Below are 19334 nucleotides of genomic sequence, written 5' to 3'. Positions count from 1 at the left end.
TGATATCTGGTGGGAATGGCACCCTCACAAACCGGGACTCCCTTGCTATGCAGCATCGCATTGGGTCGCCAACAGACTAGATTGTTTTCTGTTATCCGAGGAGTCTGTGGAGGCCGTGACACAGATGTGGCTGCTGGGGCATTTCCTGTCAGACCACCCTAGCTCTTACTAGACTGGGGACCACGCCTATACGGCCATGGGTCAAATTATGGCATCTTCGCCCAGAAGTACTCTGAGACTTAACCTTTCGAGAGGAGCTTTGAGCAGATGTGGCCGGTTACTTTGATATAAAGTGGACAAGCACAAATAGAAGAGGTACAGAATGAGATGCACGTAATGTGGTAATCCGGGGAGAATATCTCTAAAATTGGCAGGTCGAGGCGGATACTAGAGAGGGACTGAGGCAGAAAATTAGTTGGTATTGGTGCAACATGGAGAACAGAGGCCGGGAGCTCGGGGGGACTCTCTTACAGGTGCAAAGCAGTCAGCAAGATATGGGACAGGCTAGACTGCCACACTAGACGAGAGTACTGCCAGTTGCTTCATAGAGAAGGTGATATGTAGGGGAGATTTCTGGTGAGGCTGCTTAAATGGGAAAGGCCCTCCTCTCTGATACGTTCGCTGGAACGTCCCGATGGCACTATACCAGTACACAGTCGGAAATCAATGCTCTGATGTGTAGTCCTCTATCGGCGATCTACCAAGAGCACTCTGGAATAGGCAGACTTGCTGATGGAGGATTCCTCCCAGATGTGCCCCTACCCTGCCTCACTAAAGAATAAGGTCAGATACGGACATTAGCCTGGAAGACCTACAGGAAACAGTGCAAATCCCCGGGCCCAGATGGGATACCGGTTGAATTCTACCAGACATACGCCGACCTCTTGCTCCCACAACTGCTGAAAACTCTGCAGGAAGCTAAACGAAAGGGCGCACTGCCCCAATCCATGAGGGAGGCACAGATAGTTACACTCCCAAAACCGGGTAAAGACACGAGGGACCCAGGCTCCTATAGACCTCTATCAAAGATGAATGTTGACATTAAACTCCTTGCTAACGTTCTTGCGGCACATCTTGGCCGGGTGAAAACCTCGCTGGTGCAGGAGGATCACTGTGGATTCATGCTAAGGAGAAGAACACATATGAATATAAGGCGCCCCTCCCATGTATTACATTCCGTAGCAGATAGTGCTATGCGAGCTCCAGTAACCGGCTTAGACATTTGAAAGGCATTTGGTACCTTACGGTGGGAATATCTTTGGGCAACCTTGCGTAGAATGGGGCTGGGCAGAGAATTTAGGTCTTGGATTAAGCTGCTCTACCACCAACCGAGTGCTCGGGTTCGAAGTGGGGAATGTTATCGAAAGCTTTTACTATTGAAAGGGGCACAAGACAGGGATGTCCACTGTTGCCGCTCCTGTTTGCACTGGCGATGGAGCTACTGGCAATTAGGTTACGACGCGACATGCATCAGTGGGGTATACCTGTAGATGGCCATATACTTGTAATTTCATTATACGCAGACGACGTGCTCTTGTATGTGCGGCACCAGGAAGAGGCAATCCTGGTGCTTCTGAGCATCTTCGCCTTTTTTGGATCATCGTCAGGCCTGCACCTGAACTGCCAAAAAAGGGTTGTTTTCCCACTGGCGGCGCTGGCAACGGAGGTGTCATTAAACCTCCCGGAAGTTGGATTTCAATGGGTGAGCACTTACTTTCGATACCTCGGTATACAGATGGCGCACCAACCGGAGGCGCAATATAAATTGAATGTAGGTAAAGTTGCCGATGACCTCAGAGTCTGTGAAATTCTGGAATAAACTTCCTCTCTCAGCCATTGGCAGGGTAAGCTATGGCAAGGATGGTGACGCTCCCAAGATGCCGCTATACGCTCCAAAATGTATTCTGTACAATACCAAAAGCCATCTTCGACAAGCTAAACAGCCTCTTGATCGCCTTAGAGTGGGCTGGAGGGAGCAGCAGAGTCAAAATTGACATCCTTAAGCTTGATACATAGTCAGAAGGCCTGGGACTCTCAGATTTTAGGCTTAACTATCTGGCAGGACTTTTGCAATACACGGCACATTGGTGCGCAGAGGGCCGAAACAGGGAGAAAGAACTGCAGGCGGATCGGAATAACAGTATGACACTCCCAGGCTACCTCATGATGGGCTCTCGCACTCCTGAAGACTGCCCCCACATAGCCCAGCAGGTGGCAACAGCATGGGAACAGGCAGTCATCCTGATTATCCGGAGTGCCCATATGCCAGAGCACTTCCCCTGCAATGGATGCAAGGATTTTCCCAAATCCAAACAATAATGGATATTACTAAGTGGTACAAAGGGGGCTGTCTGATGGCCGGAGACTTCTACGCAAATGGAAAGTTTTTAAAGTTCCAAGAGGCGAAAGACTGGTACCAGGTCTCACATGGCCAGTTCTTGCAGTGTGCAAAAATAACACACATGGTCTGGGAGATACGGACCTCGTTCCCAGCCGAACTAGTAGAATACCACATATGACCTTAATTCTTGACCCAGATTGCAACAGAGGATTAATTTTGTGTATATATAAATACCTAAAAGCACACCATACTATTGAGCTCTCTCAAACCAAAGATAGATGGGAAGCGACTTACCCACCCCACTTACAGAGGGCGAGAGCATTTGCACAGGTCTGCGAGGTAGCCAGTAATGCCAGATTTAAAAACATAATTTTATTATTTACATTGCGCATATCTGATACCCCAGCGATTGGCATTTTTAATTCCTGGCAGATCAGCATCCTGTCCCAGATGCGGCACGGATTCGGCTGTGTTCATCCATATGGTCTGGAGCTGCCTCCACCTCCAAGTACATTGCCAGGGGGTGAGACAGGCGATAGGTGCAGGCACATCGTTGCTCGTTGAAGCCTCCCTTAAACATTGCCTACTGGGAGTACTTCCAGTGCCCAAAAAAGGGGCACGTAAGATATTAATGTGTGCTTCTAGGCCAGATTGTGGCAAAACGCAGATTCGCAATTCACTGGACCCATAATACACCCTCCGATATAGATAAATGGAGGTCAGAGATGCAGGAATGAGGCGTAGCAGAGGAAATTCGCCTAAAAATGTTACGTAGGGATGAGAATGCAGATGTCAGCCGCGTTCGACACGGTCTAGTATAACATCTTGATGAACAGTGTTGAACAGGCGGGCATACGGGGGCCTGCATACAACTGGATTAAATCTTTTCTCGCAGGCAGAACTCAAGCAGTACCACTTGGCGCTTTCACTGCCCCCAAGCTTGCCACCACATGTGGGGTTCCACAGGGCTCGTCCCTGTCCCCACTGTTGTTCAATCTTTATCTCAGGCCCCTGATTCACTCATTAAAAAAATAGAAAGATAACCATTTTCAATTATGCTGACGACCTTCAGCTTGTCTTCCAATTGGATTCCCCTGATTCTGCCGTTGAATTTCAAACTGTTATGCTTCACATTCAGCGCTGGATGGATCTTAGCCACTTGAAACTCAACCCGGGCAAGACCGAATTAGTGTTGCCTGGGAAGAGTGAGATCTTCAGGGGCCCGCACTGCTGGCCGACCGAACTAGGATCCCCCCCACTCCCTCCCCCTCTGTAAAAAGCCTAAGGGTCACCATAAATGCAGATCTCTCGCTTAGAGGACAAGTGGGAGCAGTGGTCTCCACCAGCTTTTTCCAACTGCGTAAAATTAGGAAGATCGCACATTTGCTGACCCACTCAGCCCTCACACAGGTTGTGATAGCTCTGGTTCTTTCGCGTCTTGATTTCTCAAATTCTATTTACCTCGGCCTGCCATTGTTTCTACTCAAACGCCTACAAATAGTACAGAACCAGGCTGCAAGAATAATCTACAAACAGCGTAAATGGCAATCTGCCAGACCCGGGCTGTTAAAACTCCAATGGCTACCTACGGCCCAACGTGCAGCTTTTAAGACGGGGTGCTTAACCTTTAGGGCATTGTACTGCAGGAGCCCCAAATTGATCAGCAGTATGATCGTAAAGCATGTCCCTCGTCGCAAACTCCTATCAGCTCATCTTCATCTACTAACTACCCTGGCTATCAAACTCAAACGGCAGGGAGGGTGTAGGTTCTCCTACCTTGGCCCTAAATTCTGGAACTCATTACCACTGGCAATCAGGAGCTGCGACAACCTGTTGGAGTTCAGAAAGGCTCTTAAGACCTGGTTATTTGAGCAAGCCTATGCATAGTTTGAACTGCAGCGACACTACCCAAGATTAGCGCCATGAAACCTCCTGGTGACCGTGCACACTAGAAGTTTATGTTAACATAATAACATAACATAATGCAGAGAGAGATCTGGATGAGTGGAAGCATATGCTAGAAGCCCTCCATTCAGTGGCTAACCAACCTTCTGACGGGGAGGATACGGCTGGGACACCAGATAGCGTGCCACACGTACAAAGTTTAGATAATGTAGAAGCCCCTCACTCACCTCCTACATGCACATAGACAAATGCCTGAAAAAGCTGGAACCAAATAACTCTTTACCCCATAAGAGGTTCTCACTTGGAGTGCCTGACGCCTATGCCCTAGAACAGGGGTACTCATAGTACGGCCCGCGGGCCGGTGGCGGCCCGGCAAGCCTTCCCTGGCGGCCCGCGGACCGTCCAAACAGCGTATCCGTGTTTTAATATATATATATTTTTTAATAGTGTCAGCAAACACCGCTGCGGCAGCGCGAGTCAAGAGACTGCTGCTCTGTGGGGGCCGGGGCCGGGCGATTCAGTGGAGCTGCAGGGGCCTACGAGGTGAACAAAGCCTCATTAACATGGGAATGGTCTTTTAAAGACCTGTTAATTGCTCGGGTGCGGCTGTGTGTCTGTGTGCCCGGAAGCTGTCTCAGCCCAGGCACACCCAGGCAGGATTTGAAGACAAAGGTGTGTATAACTCTGGTAGGCTTTGTGCTTTAAACAAGGGGAAATCTAGTTGCAATTGATGCTAGCTATACCAACTATAGTTTGGCTTCTGAATCTAAAAACATCTATATTTGGTATTTTTGAGCAAACCGGCACCAGGGGGAGGATGGATGGCTACCTGGTCTTAAAGAGGTACAATTCATCCCCGTCTGCCAACCTACCAAATGGCGCCATTTGAAAGTCAGGGGGAGCTAGGGTAGAACCAGCCTTGCATCTTTAAGGGAATGAGGGCTTTGGACGAGTGAGACCCTGTAAGGCCGACGGGGCTGGGCCAGCGTCAGCCACACTTGAGCAGCTAAACGATGAAGAAAGACTACTAGGCTGGTCACTGCATTTTAAAAGTAAAGAAAGGCAGATGTATGCAGCAACATTATATCAATCGTCTCACCTTTAACACCTTCTCGGTTTTTACTGATAAATGACAACTCAGCCGCACTGTTTTTGTTATAGACATGCAAGGACTATTTTCTCAGTTTAGGTCCTATCTGGAAATCAAATGAGGCGGGGCGGAGTCAGTCATATCATGTTATTAGGTTGGCATAGAAGGGTTTGTCATTCTGTTTGTATCTGGAAGACAATGAAACACTATTTAAAAAGGGAAAAAGTGTTCCAAGAAATGGCACACGATTTTAAGTGGAAGACAAAAGCAAATATATGTTATATTAAAATGTGTATATATGGACAGGAATTTGAGTTTGATCCTTAGTCTAGATGGGGCTAATGAGTTTTAATTAAGGGTCTCAGTTAAGGTTTGACGGGTTGGGCACCAAACCATTGGGCTGGGGCTTACGACAGATACACATCTCCTTTCCCCTGACACACTGGGGTGAGTGTTGGGGGGCTTAGGACAGACACATATCTCCCTCCCTGAGGGAGAGCGAGGGAGAGCCAGACAGAGGGAGAGCGAGGGAGAAGCAGACAGAGGGAGAGCAAGAGAGAGCGAGGGAGGGAGACAGAGGCCTAGGGAGGGAGACGGAGGCAGACAGAGTTAGAGCGAGGGAGAGGCAGACAGAGGGAGAGTGAGGGAGAGGGAACCAGAGGGAGAGCGAGCGAGAGCGCGGGAGAGTGATGGAGAGCGAGGGAGGGAGACAGAGGCAGGCAGAGGGAGAGGCAGACAGAGGGAGAGCGAGGGAGAGCGCGGGAGAGTGATGGAGAGCGAGGGAGGGAGACAGAGGCAGGCAGAGGGAGAGCGAGGGAGGGAGAGCGAGGGAGAGCGAGGGAGGGAGAGCGAGGGAGAGCCAGGGAAAGCAAGGGAGAGGAAGGGAGGGAGACCGAGGCCGAGGGAGGAAGACAGAGGAAGACAGAGTTAGAGCGAGGGAGAGGCAGACAGAGGAAGAGTGAGGGAGAGGCAGACAGAGGGAGAGCGAGGGAGAGCGCGGGAGAGAGACAGAGGCAGGCAGAGGGAGAGGCAGACAGAGGGAGAGCGAGGAAGAGGCAGACAGAGGGAGAGGGAGGGAGAGGCAGACAGAGGGAGACAGAGGGAGAGGCAGACAGAGGGAGACAGAGGGAGAGCGAGGAAGAGGCAGACAGAGGGAGAGCGAGGGAGAGGCAGACAGAGGAAGAGTGAGGGAGAGGCAGACAGAGGGAGAGCGAGGGAGAGCGCAGGAGAGTGATGGGAGAGCGAGGGAGGGAGACAGAGGCCGACAGAGGGAGAGCGAGGGAGACAGAGGCAGATAGAGTTAGAGCGAGGGAGAGGCAGACAGAGGGAGAGCGAGTGAGAGGCAGACAGAGGGAGAGTGATGGAGAGCGAAGGAGGGAGACAGAGGCAGACAGAGGGAGAGCGCGGGAGAGTGAAGAAGAGCGAGGGAGGGAGACAGAGGGAGAGCGAGGGAGGGAGACAGAGGGAGAGCCAGACTGAGGGAGAGCCAGACAGAGGGAGAGCGAGGGAGAAGCAGACAGAGGGAGAGCAAGGGAGAGGGAGAGCGAGGGAGGGAGACAGAAGCCAAGGGAGGGAGACAGAGGCAGACAGTGGGAGAGGGAGGGAGAGGCAGACAGAGGGAGAGCGAGGGAGAGGGAGGAAGAGGCAGACCGAGGGAGAGGGAGGGAGAGGGAACCAGAGGGAGAGCGAGGGAGAGCGCGGGAGAGAGACAGAGGCAGGCAGAGGGAGAGGCAGACAGAGGGAGAGCGAGGAAGAGGCAGACAGAGGGAGAGGGAGGGAGAGGGAGACAGAGGGAGAGGCAGACAGAGGGAGACAGAGGGAGAGGCAGACAGAGGGAGACAGAGGGAGAGCGAGGAAGAGGCAGACAGAGGGAGACAGAGGGAGAGGCAGACAGAGGGAGACAGAGGGAGAGGCAGACAGAGGGAGACAGAGGGAGAGGCAGACAGAGGCAGACAGAGGGAGAGGGAGGAAGAGGCAGACAGAGGGAGAGGGAGGAAGAGGCAGAGGGAGAGGGAGGAAGAGGCAGACAGAGGGAGAGGGAGGGAGAGGGAACCAGAGGGAGAGCGAGGGAGAGCGCGGGAGAGTGATGGAGAGCGAGGGAGGGAGACAGAGGCAGACAGAGGGAGGCAGACAGACAGAGGGAGGCAGACAGACAGAGGGAGGCAGGCAGACAGAGGGAGACAGAGGCAGACAGAGGGAGGCAGACAGACAGAGGGAGGCAGGCAGACAGAGGGAGGCAGGCAGACAGAGGGAGGCAGGCAGACAGAGGGAGGCAGGCAGACAGAGGGAGGCAGGCAGACAGAGGGAGGCAGGCAGACAGAGGGAGGCAGGCAGACAGAGGGAGGCAGGCAGGCAGAGGGAGGCAGACAGAGGGAGGCAGGCAGACAGAGGGAGGCAGGCAGACAGAGGGAGGCAGGCAGACAGAGGGAGGCAGGCAGACAGAGGGAGGCAGGCAGGCAGAGGGAGGCAGACAGAGGGAGGCAGACAGAGGGAGGCAGACAGAGGGAGGCAGACAGAGGGAGGCAGACAGAGGGAGGCAGACAGAGGGAGGCAGACAGAGGGAGGCAGACAGAGGGAGGCAGACAGAGGGAGGCAGACAGAGGGAGGCAGACAGAGGGAGGCAGACAGAGGGAGGCAGACAGAGGGAGGCAGACAGAGGGAGGCAGACAGAGGGAGGCAGACAGAGGGAGGCAGACAGAGGGAGGCAGACAGAGGGAGAGGGAGGCAGACAGACAGAGGGAGAGGGAGGCAGACAGACAGAGGGAGAGGGGGGCAGACAGACAGAGGGAGAGGGGGGCAGACAGAGGGAGAGGGAGGCAGACAGAGGGAGAGGGAGGCAGACAGAGGGAGAGGGAGGCAGACAGAGGGAGAGGGAGGCAGACAGAGGGAGGCAGACAGAGGGAGAGGGAGGCAGACAGAGGGAGGCAGACAGAGGGAGGCAGACAGAGGGAGGCAGAGTGAGGGAGGGAGGGAGGCAGAGCGAGGGAGGGAGACAGAGAGAGAGAGAGAGAGACAGAGGGTAACAGAGAGGGAGAGGGTAACAGAGAGGGAGAGGGTAACAGGGAGAGGGAAACAGAGACGGAGACAGAGAGAGAGTGAGACAGTCAGAGTGAGTGAGACAGAGTGAGTGAGACAGTCAGAGTGAGTGAGAGGTAGAGAGAGGGAGGAAGAGGGAAAGGGAGGCAGAGAGAGAGAGACAGAGAGACAGAGACACAGAAAGAGAGAGAGAGAGAGAGAGAGAGAGAGAGAGAGAGAGACACAGAGAGAGAGAGAGAGAGAGAGAGACTGAGAAAGAACGAGAGAGATGTGTGTATGTCGGGTCTGGTGGCTCAGTGGACGAAGGCGTCCGCTGAAGGGACCAGTGATCAACGTCATGGGACCAGTTTTTTTTTGTTGCTCGAGCCCCGCCCCCTCCCCCACTGACCCCACCCCCACCGGTGCGGCCCTCGGCCACAAACCACACTGTAAATTTGGCCCCCGAGAGAAAGTTTGTGAGTACCCATGCCCTAGAAGAATGTCCACCTTTAACATATGATGATGCCGAATCAAGTAGTTTCCGCCCCCCCTTTTTTCTGTTTTTGTCTCACATCTTTCTTTTCTCTTCTTCTATAAGAAGTTGGAGTGTTGTTACTGTTTATTATACTTGAAATAAAATGTTTCCGCGCAAAACTCAGAGATGGATAGACTCCCGAATATTGTCACAAGTTCTCCGAGCATCCAAGTGAAAGTAACAGTTAAGTGTATGTCACATAAATGTAAAATCAAGATTTCTGGTGTTCACATATAGATGGCTCGGAGTTGATCTGTATGACAAATTGCGAGATGTATTTTGCTGCAAACCTTCTATGTGCAACCTTGTTAGTACAGACAAGTATCCATGACGGCATCTGAGATACAGTTTGATAAAGAGGATGTCATCTATTCTTGAAGCCTTTATAAAGCATAGCATTGTCAGCATACTGGTAAAGGTCGACACCATGAAGTTTTCAGTGATGTAGAGGATCAGGCTTAGTGGCTACATGAAGAGATTACATAAAGTGGGAGCTAGAATGTATTTACTAATGGGAGTAACAGTTTTATAACCATTTACAAAGCACTAACCCTTTCCTATTAGACAACTTCCAAATTCTTGTGTTCATCGGTTTGTCCTTTAACTGAAGCAGTAAGCAAGGATCCATAACCCCATCTATATAGGTTTACAGACTACTTTTCAATGGTGAAACTAAGAACATTTATCTTTTTATAAGACATCCTGCGCTGTTTCAATTTTTCTGTGCTTTTATACAGGCAAGACATGTGGCGGATAGAAAGTCTCTTGGCAGTGCCCATGTAACAACCAGCTGCTCATTTCAATGTTTTGGTAGGCTGGTCATTTTTCTAGTGCAGGAGATCCATGTTACAAACCTACATTGCTTCTTTACGAAAAAGTGCATACTACCTCAATGTGGTCTCTACATGTTTATACAGTTACACCAGTGAAGCGCTAGATCCTGAATGGCGCTGGAGTATTTCAAAGGTGGTATTCTTTTAGAATGAGTGACTACCATCTCCATGAGCTTGCCAGGAGATTAACATATGGCAGCAATTTAGGATAGTGTGGCGAAAGCCTTTTTAACTGAAGCACCCCTCACAGGTATTTCGTCACAGAAGTTGACTTGTGCTTTATAGGGCTGTGGTAGCCAGAATTAATGGTCTTCCCTCTAGCTGCATGTTTCCCACTGGCTCATTCGATTTCCCATCTCTCACTGGATTTCACTGTGATGCCAAAGTGACATTGTAGGTGTATTCCCCAGCCCCTCTCTTCATTTCTCTCTCTCTCTCTCTCCCCCCCGTTTGGCCAGCCCCTGAGATCAACTGGGCAACTAGTCTCCTTTTTGGACCTGCGATCGGGGGTTTGACAGGGCACTCCTAGGTCTTATGCAAGATATGTCATGACCAGTGTTAACTCTTTAGTCCTTATAGTTGGGCTATCATCAAGTAACTACTATAATGCTATTTCTACCTAAGCAACAATTTGAGATCAGGTTGCCTTGTTACTAAAAGCACATGACGCCCACTAGCCACACACTAATAGACGCATCAAGAAACAGAGTGATTGCTTGACATACACTCGCATTGTTGCACTGATCCCCTTTCCCCACTCTAAGATGGCCGCCGCCATTTACCAAGGAGCCGAGTAGAAAGATAGCCTGCCACGCTAGCTACCACCCCTCCCACTGCAGACCACTCCTCCCCTAACCTGCAGGCCTATGACCTAATAGTATACTTAAACCGCTGTCGCACAGTCCTCTCTACCACCCTGAGGAGCGGCGGTTGGGGTAGGGCATGGAATCGGTTCCGAGCTTCGGAACAGGTGAGCGTAGTACGGGGGTTTCCCTTGGGGGGTTGGGTTGTTTGAACAGGTGCCCTTCCCTGGCTAACCGAGGTCCGCTGCGGCCCCCGTGGGGATGCCTTCCCACGATTTGTAACCTTTGTAAGTGGATGCTAACCGAGAGCCACCATTGCTTTTAACATGACTTGGCACCTTCTAGCGATTAGCCAAACTTCCGCTCCCCCGACCCTTATCATGCCTGCATAAGTCGGGTTCACAAGCGGGTTTGCTCCGTTGGCTGCTCCAGAGGATCAATACCTTATTGATCCTTCCTAAGCGCACGCGGACACCTCACGCATACCACGTGACGTTTTGTATACGGCCTCGGCGACGGAGTAAGTGTTGGTTGTGTTTGGTTGGTTATGTTGCGCCCTTTTTTTACGCTGGCAATAGTTTGCTTCTCGAGCACTACTACATTGCTTTTCGAACCAGTGGGTCGCGTAGCGAGGCTCAGTGACTCCACGGGTATGACGAGGGGTACCGTTCTACCTAGACCCCCATCCTACCCTCAGATATGCGACCTGTCCTTCGGCTGATATTAACTGCATTCTCACCCTCACCCTAGGGACACTACTGTTGCGTGTCTTTTTACCGCTGCACGAGATGAGGCCATTACTCCCTAAACTTTAGGTGAGTCATTCACAGAAGCCTCTGGGTATGGGTGACCATCTTTTGGTGCAAGATCTGTGTTTGCATGCTTCCACACACTTGGATGTTTTCGGTCTTTTTAACTATGTATGAGCAAACTTCTTTAACGACATTACATGCATTTTGTCTTCCTGTGTTTTTGCTCCAACTTTGTTTCAAGAGTGATCATACATTTATTGCTATGCATATCATGTCTGCTCTGCTTTTTTACTTTCAGGCGGTCTCTTTCACCTAGGAGGATCACCCTAGGTGTCTTTTGAAGGTGGCAGGTATAACTCCTATACTTACCACACCAACTTGTAGATAGTTATTTTTTCACTTATCCTTCACTTAGAATCGCCAAAGATCTCCCTTAGACAATATTATGGCGAGAAACATGTTGACCACCAAGGAGTAGAGTAGAGGTTCCTGCACCTAACACAGAGAGCACACTACCCTCCTTTATTATTTTTACTTTAGGTAAGGTACCCAAATGAATAAAGTATCACAGAGGAATCCTTAACCTATTTTAAACCACTAAACATACATCTACATCAGACTAGGCCCTCTCACCCCCACTGCACCCTTACGGCAAGGAATAAAATATCTCCGATAAAGAGCCCCTTTAAGGGTGCCCGTTGGGCATTGCAGCGCCGGCCCAACGAGGAGCAGACTCAAATGATGAAGCATGACACCTAGCTTGCTGGGTGTGTGAGAGCCATAGTTCCACATGGAGGAATCCCCCTCCTCCTCTATTGACACGACCCCCGTTTTACTTTCTCCACCAGACGCATCTGTCTAGGTGGGTTAAGGTGACGACTACTTCACAGAGGAACTGCGTACCACTCCTTTTGTTCCATTGAATCATAATCCACAGGAAAATCCTTTGATTACAAATGACTGAAATAGAACCAGTTATAACAGGTCAATGTTGTTTTGTCCAGAAAGCAATGCTTTGTAAGGAGTGTGGGTTAGAAACATGTCCAGGAACAAAACTTTCTATCCTCATACCACACCATCCACAGAAATACTAGTGCTCTCTGCCCATTCCCCCCTTATCTTGTGCTGTGCATTAACAAGGAACCGTATATCTGGAACCCACTAGAAATGGAAGGTGGCTTGGTGAAATGGACATTCTACTTATTGCAAAGGTTAAATGTTCACATTTAGTTAGAGGTTTTATTCCACAATATACTTCAAGAGCAACCCTTGACTGTTCACCTCGGTACCACAAGACAGAAAGCCTAACAAGCATTTACAATGCAACGGTCTCGCCTTTGCCAAAGTTAGAGCTATTGGTGTTGGTTTTGAAAACAGATAAATAAAAGGCATTGCCATTTACAATGTCAATAGCGTAATCACTCGCAAATGCGAGACCTATAGCATTTGCACCCAGAGAGAGAGGGGGAGAGAGAGGGGGAGAGAGAGGGGGAGAGAGAGGGGGAGAGAGGGGGAGAGAGGGGGGGAGAGAGGGGGGGAGAGAGGGGGGGAGAGAGGGGGGGAGAGAGGGGGGGAGAGAGGGGGGGAGAGAGGGGGGGAGAGAGAGGGGGAGAGAGGAGAGAGAGGGGAGAGGGGGGAGAGGGAGAGAGGGAGAGAGGGAGCGAGATAGAGATAGAGAGAGAGATAGATAGATGTCTGGTGTTTAACTAGTTCTATATGTGGCTTAGAGACCGATTATGGTGTCTGCTAGTACCACATTACCAAAAAAGATCATAAATAAAAAATATATTCATACAACAAGATATAAAGGGGGTTTGGTCCAGTCATTGTCATTCAATGGTCAGTTCAACTGTCACTCACATTCGTGGTTGAGTTTCGGTGGTGGCTCAACACCCTGTGATTCTGGGTAAATCACTTAATCTCCATAAACTAACAAAAAATTCATAATCTGAACTTCTGTATAGGGTTGTCACCTGGCTGTTGTTTTTCCCAGTCTGGCCTGTATTTTTAAGTGCAGGCTAGTAGAAATATCAGGCCAACTTGTATAATCTGGTCTCTTTTCCCTACTGAAACGTAAACCTACAACAGCAAATACATAACGAAATCAGTTAAAAAGCACATCAGAGCTCCATAAATAAATATAGAATTATTACTTGAGCAGGCATAAGGATCATTTTGACAATTCTGTGTGAATATTTATTCGCCTACCATCTGCTGGATGTTTAATAACAGCAAAACTTAAAAATAGCCAATAAAAAAAGGTTGCAACCCTACTTGTGAAATGCACTCTGGTGCTCGTGGAAAGTGGTCTAATGCCCTTGGCCGTCAAGCCTGTTGACCAGCAGGGTACTGCTGCTAACACTGCACGACACCGCACAACACTGCACGACACCGCACAACTGCTGCGTGCATCCAAGCATGAGATACACATGAACTCATGCTGAGAAGCCACGGCCCGTTACTCTTGAAATGCCACGCTCCGCCCTTTCCCTTATAGACTTGTCTGAGTTTATTGCCTTGTTTTCAGGCAGCGCACCTTGGACTTCACGGTCAGATGACTACTTTATTGACTCTTGTTGCTCCTGTATAGTGTCTCAATGGATATTTTATTTCGCTTTCAGCAGGTCACGCCCAGTACTCCAAGCCTTACTTCTCTGCTTTTATTTCACGGCGCTATCCAATTGTCTAATTCTACACTTTTTGGGGTGAGTTTCAAATAGCGCGAGCTTGACCCGAAGGTATCAGAGCACTTTACACGAGTACTAGTCGCGTCGCAGACTGACATTCATTTTTGTTAGGCACAGGGAGATTAAGTGATTTACCCAGGATCACAGAATGCCGAGATGCTGTTAGGCCACATCTTCGTCCCCTAACTGCCAATGGGCATCAAACGGAGCCATGCCAGTTTCCCAAAGTGAGTAACCTCGTGGCACTGATAGACCACAAAGACTCCTAGAGAAACCGATCTTGGCCAGTCATGAAGTTATGTACCTTTCACCTGATGCTTCTGAAATCGACCACTCCACATTTTGCCGTCATTACCGAGTAACCCTTGCTCGCGGCATCATTCTTTCGCATTCTTCTCTCATCTTCTTGCCAAATCCATGTCCTTACAAAAAGCAACTGATTCCCAAGTGGCTGCGGGAAAAAACGGGTCATTGAAAAGCAAAATCCACCTGCGAAAAATGTTCGCTTGTGGAATTAATTTCACCAAGTTTTCACGAATGTGTTCTGCTCGCCCGGACTGTGCGAATATTGCATAAATTGTTAATCCTTTTTTTAGACCAACAAAAAAACCTAGTTCAAGGAAACCACACCAGGAAAGAGATGCTTCAGAGTTGAGGGACTTCTTTTGTGGATGTAAATACAAGCATTCTAGGAGGATGAAGTGACAGGCAGAACAAAGACGAGAACTGTAAAGACACTGCTGCGGTAAAAGGTTCCTTCTCTTCTTTATGGGGCGAAACAGATGGCCCCTTAAAGAAGATAAGGAACTGCAAGTCCCCTCCTTTTCAGACTGGGGGCGTGTTTTTCTTTAGAGAAAGAAACTAAAAAACACAAGCCCCTCAATCCGAAAAGGACAGGGCTTACAGCGAGACAATGATGTCACAGAGACCTGTTCTCCAATGGCTGGCCACCGTTTAGGAGGCCAGCCAATGGAGAAGAGGGGCGGGGTTTACCCTCACTACTCTGGGACATGAAGTCTCGAAGCGAGACTGCGCATGCGCGCAGCCTACACTAGTCTCGACCTAAAAAGGAGGTTTTTAGCCTTTCCCTGAGCTCATAGGCACATCTGGTTTACTCATTTCCAGGGTCAATGGTCATACTTAATACAAGGATTGCCGAACTGTCCCGAGTTGTGCAGGTCATAGAGAACTGACCTGCCATTATAGAACAACGATAGACACATACATTTGTTATTTCTAGACTTATGCTTCTGGACAGCTTTATAACTTTCCACAGGTCAAGGGTGGCCATTCATAAAGAAATATTGGCGCACATCAACGAACGTGACTTACCTTTTCATGCTGAGAAGTTCTAGAGGCTGTCGAGCTGCCAGTCTTTCAAATTCATTCCTCATGATGGTGGTCTGAAAGTACACAAAATGGCAATGTGTGCTACTTAAAAGCAAAATTGTAGTCCGGAAGCATGTCTGGTTAGGCATTTTTAACCACTTGGATGCTAAGCCTGTGCCTAGACTTTCAATGTAATTTCCATTGAAATGAATGGGCACTCCATGACGAGCTGAGCTCGTCATGAGCGTCCAAGGGGTTAAAGTTAAGTGAACAGGACATGGCAATAACAAACGTGCGTTAAATGCAACATCTACCCTCAAGTTTTCCTCATTAAAAAAAATAAAAAAATGAATCGAGAACTACTGATAAGGAAAGTCAGAAATGCACAATCCCACAACAAAAATATAAAATCACCAGTCGGAGATAGAATAAGTAATGAAAACGTAGGTGCTTTGGATTTTATGTGTATCTTGCTGCTTGGCAAGCATTGCTAAAGAGAAAGACTGAGATTTTACATAGAAAGTATGGGATGCGTCACTTCTGGGATAGGCGGAACTACTCTTTTTGGCTAACCCAGCAGTTAGGAGACCAACAGGCATTTTATGTTATAAATGTATACAGCGCATGAATATCAAACTGTGTCTTGGCGCTAACAGTCTAGAAGCGAGCTGGAGCACTATTCATTGAACAACCAGGTCTTAATGAGTTTCCTGAAAGATGTCAGAGAGGGGAGATTTCTGATGGTAATGGGGAGGGTGTTCCAGAGCTTTGTAGCACCAACTGTGAAGCTTCTGCCGCCCCAATTAGACTTAAAAAAATCTGAGAGAGTATCAGTTTCGCCCCTTCTGACCGAAGGCATCTGTTTGGGGAGTATCAATGCAGTGACTGCCTCAAAAGCGGAAGACTGGTACCGTGTAGTGCCTTATATGTGATACACAAGGCCTTGAACTTAATACGACTCTTGACTGGCAGCCAGTGCAAACTATGAATGTGCTTTCCCACTAATTGAAATTTGGGGATCCCCAGAAGGAGCCTTGCATATGCATTCTGGATCCTCTGAAGCTTATGTAGCTGCTTCTCGGGTATACCGAGATATATCTAGTTACAATATTCCAATTTGGAAAGGACTAAAGAAGTAACTACAGTTTTCCTGCTTTCTGCTGGAATCAAAGGTAAGATTTTCTTAATCATTTTGTGTTAGATTTGGGGTCTCTAGTTGGCAAATGTAGGTACTTGTGACAAATAGGGACCCTTGCCTCTAGTCTGGATAAGGGGATTACACTCTTAAAATAACCCCTGCTCACCCCCTTGGTAGCTTGGCACGAGCAGACAGGCTTATCTCAGAGGCAGTGTGTAAAGCGTTTGTGACCACATACAGTAACCCAGTGACAACACTACAGATGGACACCACACAAGGTTTTATATAAAAAATAAGTATACTTTATATAGAGTTACCACAAGACCATAAACAACAAAAATACACAATACTGTTACTTTAAGATGGTAGATTTAGCTTAGTTTAGTCCTTTAGATGCGGCAAGCAATGGCGCAGTGAGGGAAATGCGACAAAGTTAAAGCACAAAGAAATAAAGACGTGAAGATCTTCCAGATGCGGCACGCTTATCCGGGGATGCAAGAAGTTCTCAGTTCGATGCGTGGACTGCAGCGGCGACACCCTTGCTCAGCGATGCGACAGCAACAGCTTCAGCAACAGCAACAGCTTCAGCTGCGACACTTCTCCCACGATGCGTGAAGCTTCCGCACAATGCGACAACTACAGCGGCGACATCCACGATGCACCGGCAGCAGCTCCGACAGCAGCGTGCTTCTCGGGGATGCGAGGAGCTTTTCTTCCATACGGTGCAGTGCGACAGTTCCAGCGGCTACACCCTTGCCCAGAAGTGCGACGGCAGGCACAGCGACATGCTCTGACCTTGTTGCGAGACTCTTCTCTCGATGCGGTGCAGTGGGACAACTCTAGGGGCGACACACTTGTTCAGAAGTGCGACGGCAGGCAGCAGCGACGGCGACACAGTTCCTCTTCGTTGTGAGGCGCTTCTCTCGATGCGGTGCAGTGCGACAACTCCAGCGACGGCATTCACGATACGATGGCAGCAGCAGCGACGGCGACACGCTTCTTCTTCGATGAGTCGCGCTTCCAGCTCCTTCAAATACACAGTCCCTCAGAGGTCCCAAAACAGCAGCAGGCACTTCCCAAGAACTCTGGGGAGCTGGGGGCTGAAGTCTGTTGTCCCGGAGACTTCAGCAGGAGGCAAGCTCTTTTCCAAGCCCTTGGAGATCCTTCACAAGTTGAAAGCAAAGTGCACAAAGTTCCTTTCTCCTTCCTTTGGCAGTAAGGCAACCACTGCAGGCTAATCCCCCAAGCAGCACTTCCGCTTGGGAATAGTCTCCCCTCAATTCTTCAGGTTGCCCTCCACAGTAAAGGTTTCTTCTTGAAGTTCAAAAGTGATCTCATTTCATGGGATCAGGGACCCCATATTTATACCCCAAAATCCTTTGTTCTCTGAGGGGAGAAGGGCCTGTGCCTACTCCAAACCAGTTCTGAAGCACTCTGTTTACCAGACTTCTCCTTTCCTTTCACAGTGCAGGGCAGAAACATCAGACGCCCCACAGGAGGTGGAGCCAGCATCGTGGAAGGCAAGTACAGTCCTGGAGCACTTTGTTGACAGGACTCCTTCTCTTCTTTCAGTGTGCAGGGCAGAGACATCAGCCGCTCTCCAGGAGGTGCAGCCAGCATTGTGGACAGCAGGCACAGCCCTATTCAAGGTTCAGGTGCAACTCCTCCCTCCCATCTAGATGCAGATGTCTTTACTCACCACTGGGCTGACTCATCTTGTCTCTTGGAATCCCCCAGCCCTGTCACTCACAAAACCAGGCAAAGGAATACAAAACCTAGCAGAGGCAGGCTTGAAAGGTTAGGCAAGCAAATACCTACTTTCTAAAAGTGGTATTTGCAAACACAGAATGTTAAAACCAACTTCACTAAAAGATGTGTTTCATCATTCCGAGTTTAGGCAAACTCGAATTTCTACCATGTCCTCGGAGTCAGTTAGGATTATAAAATGTAATAATTCTAACAGCCAATTCTGGCCTATGGAGAACAGGTAGCCTTGCAATAGTGAAAAACGAAAATGGCTGTAATTTACTATTAGGACATGCCACAAACACCAGGGCTTGTCCTACCTTATACTTACAATGCACCTTGCCCTTGGGCCTACAATAGGGGTGACTGATATGAAGAAAAGGGAAGGTTTAGGGACTGGCAAGTGGATGCACTTGCCCAGTCAGCATGACAGAACCAGACTGCAATATTTTTTATTGACTGGCTCATTGACATATATAAACAATATTTTTTATTGACTGGCTCATTGACATATATACCTAATTGCCATACGGAATACAGTGTTGTCTTGTCTTTTTATAGAGAACGGAAACATTAAACCCCAACAGAAAGTAGATCATGTTAGGACAGGAGACACTGTCTGCAGTACAGCGAATAAGAAAATTATTGTGTCCATAAGCAATGGGGAAAAATGAGGACGTGCCAAGTAGCGCAACTTCTGGGCAGGATTGTGGGCTATAAAGACTTACGACAGACATTTTAAAATTAACGATTCAATACATTCAAGACGAAAAATGATTCGTAACAATCAAGGAGGTCTCGTACCTCAATGCGGTGAGCGGAGATTAAAAATGGTATAAGGCTAGCACTGGTTGGGGGGTTGCCAATATTCATATAAGGCACTTGTAATGCTCTGACCTGAACCAGACATTGGAATTAATGAATTCTGTTCAAACAGCCCTGCGGATGCTCACAAATCCAGCCATGCGCTGGGGGTAAAAAAGGCAGAATTATGGTTATGTATAAGGCAGTATTCTATCTGGTCATGATGATTCAGAATATAAGTCAACTGTCTTGTTCAACAAAATTGGTCACATAGCTCAGGGAAGACCCAGGACGCTGCAGATTTGGACACAGTTACAGAGTTGTGATGACGCCAAGCATAAACTAACTAAAGAGAC

General features: G+C 48.9%; 1 protein-coding gene across 1 annotated transcript in view; it reads right to left on the bottom strand.

The window, feature by feature from the left end:
- BCAS2 (BCAS2 pre-mRNA processing factor) overlaps nucleotides 1-19334 on the bottom strand; it is an 87768-nt gene that overhangs the window by 45120 nt on the left and 23314 nt on the right. The window contains exon 3 of the mRNA XM_078644391.1: nucleotides 15294-15364. Within this exon, the coding sequence (XP_078500517.1) occupies nucleotides 15294-15364 (71 nt within the window). The remainder of the gene's footprint in view (nucleotides 1-15293; nucleotides 15365-19334) is intronic.

Source organism: Lissotriton helveticus, chromosome 5_1 (genome assembly GCF_964261635.1).
Source record: "Lissotriton helveticus chromosome 5_1, aLisHel1.1, whole genome shotgun sequence".
Taxonomy (NCBI): Eukaryota; Metazoa; Chordata; class Amphibia; order Caudata; family Salamandridae; genus Lissotriton; species Lissotriton helveticus.
The sequence above is the reverse complement of the archived record's forward strand: the minus strand, read 5'-3'. Positions and strand labels throughout refer to the sequence as shown.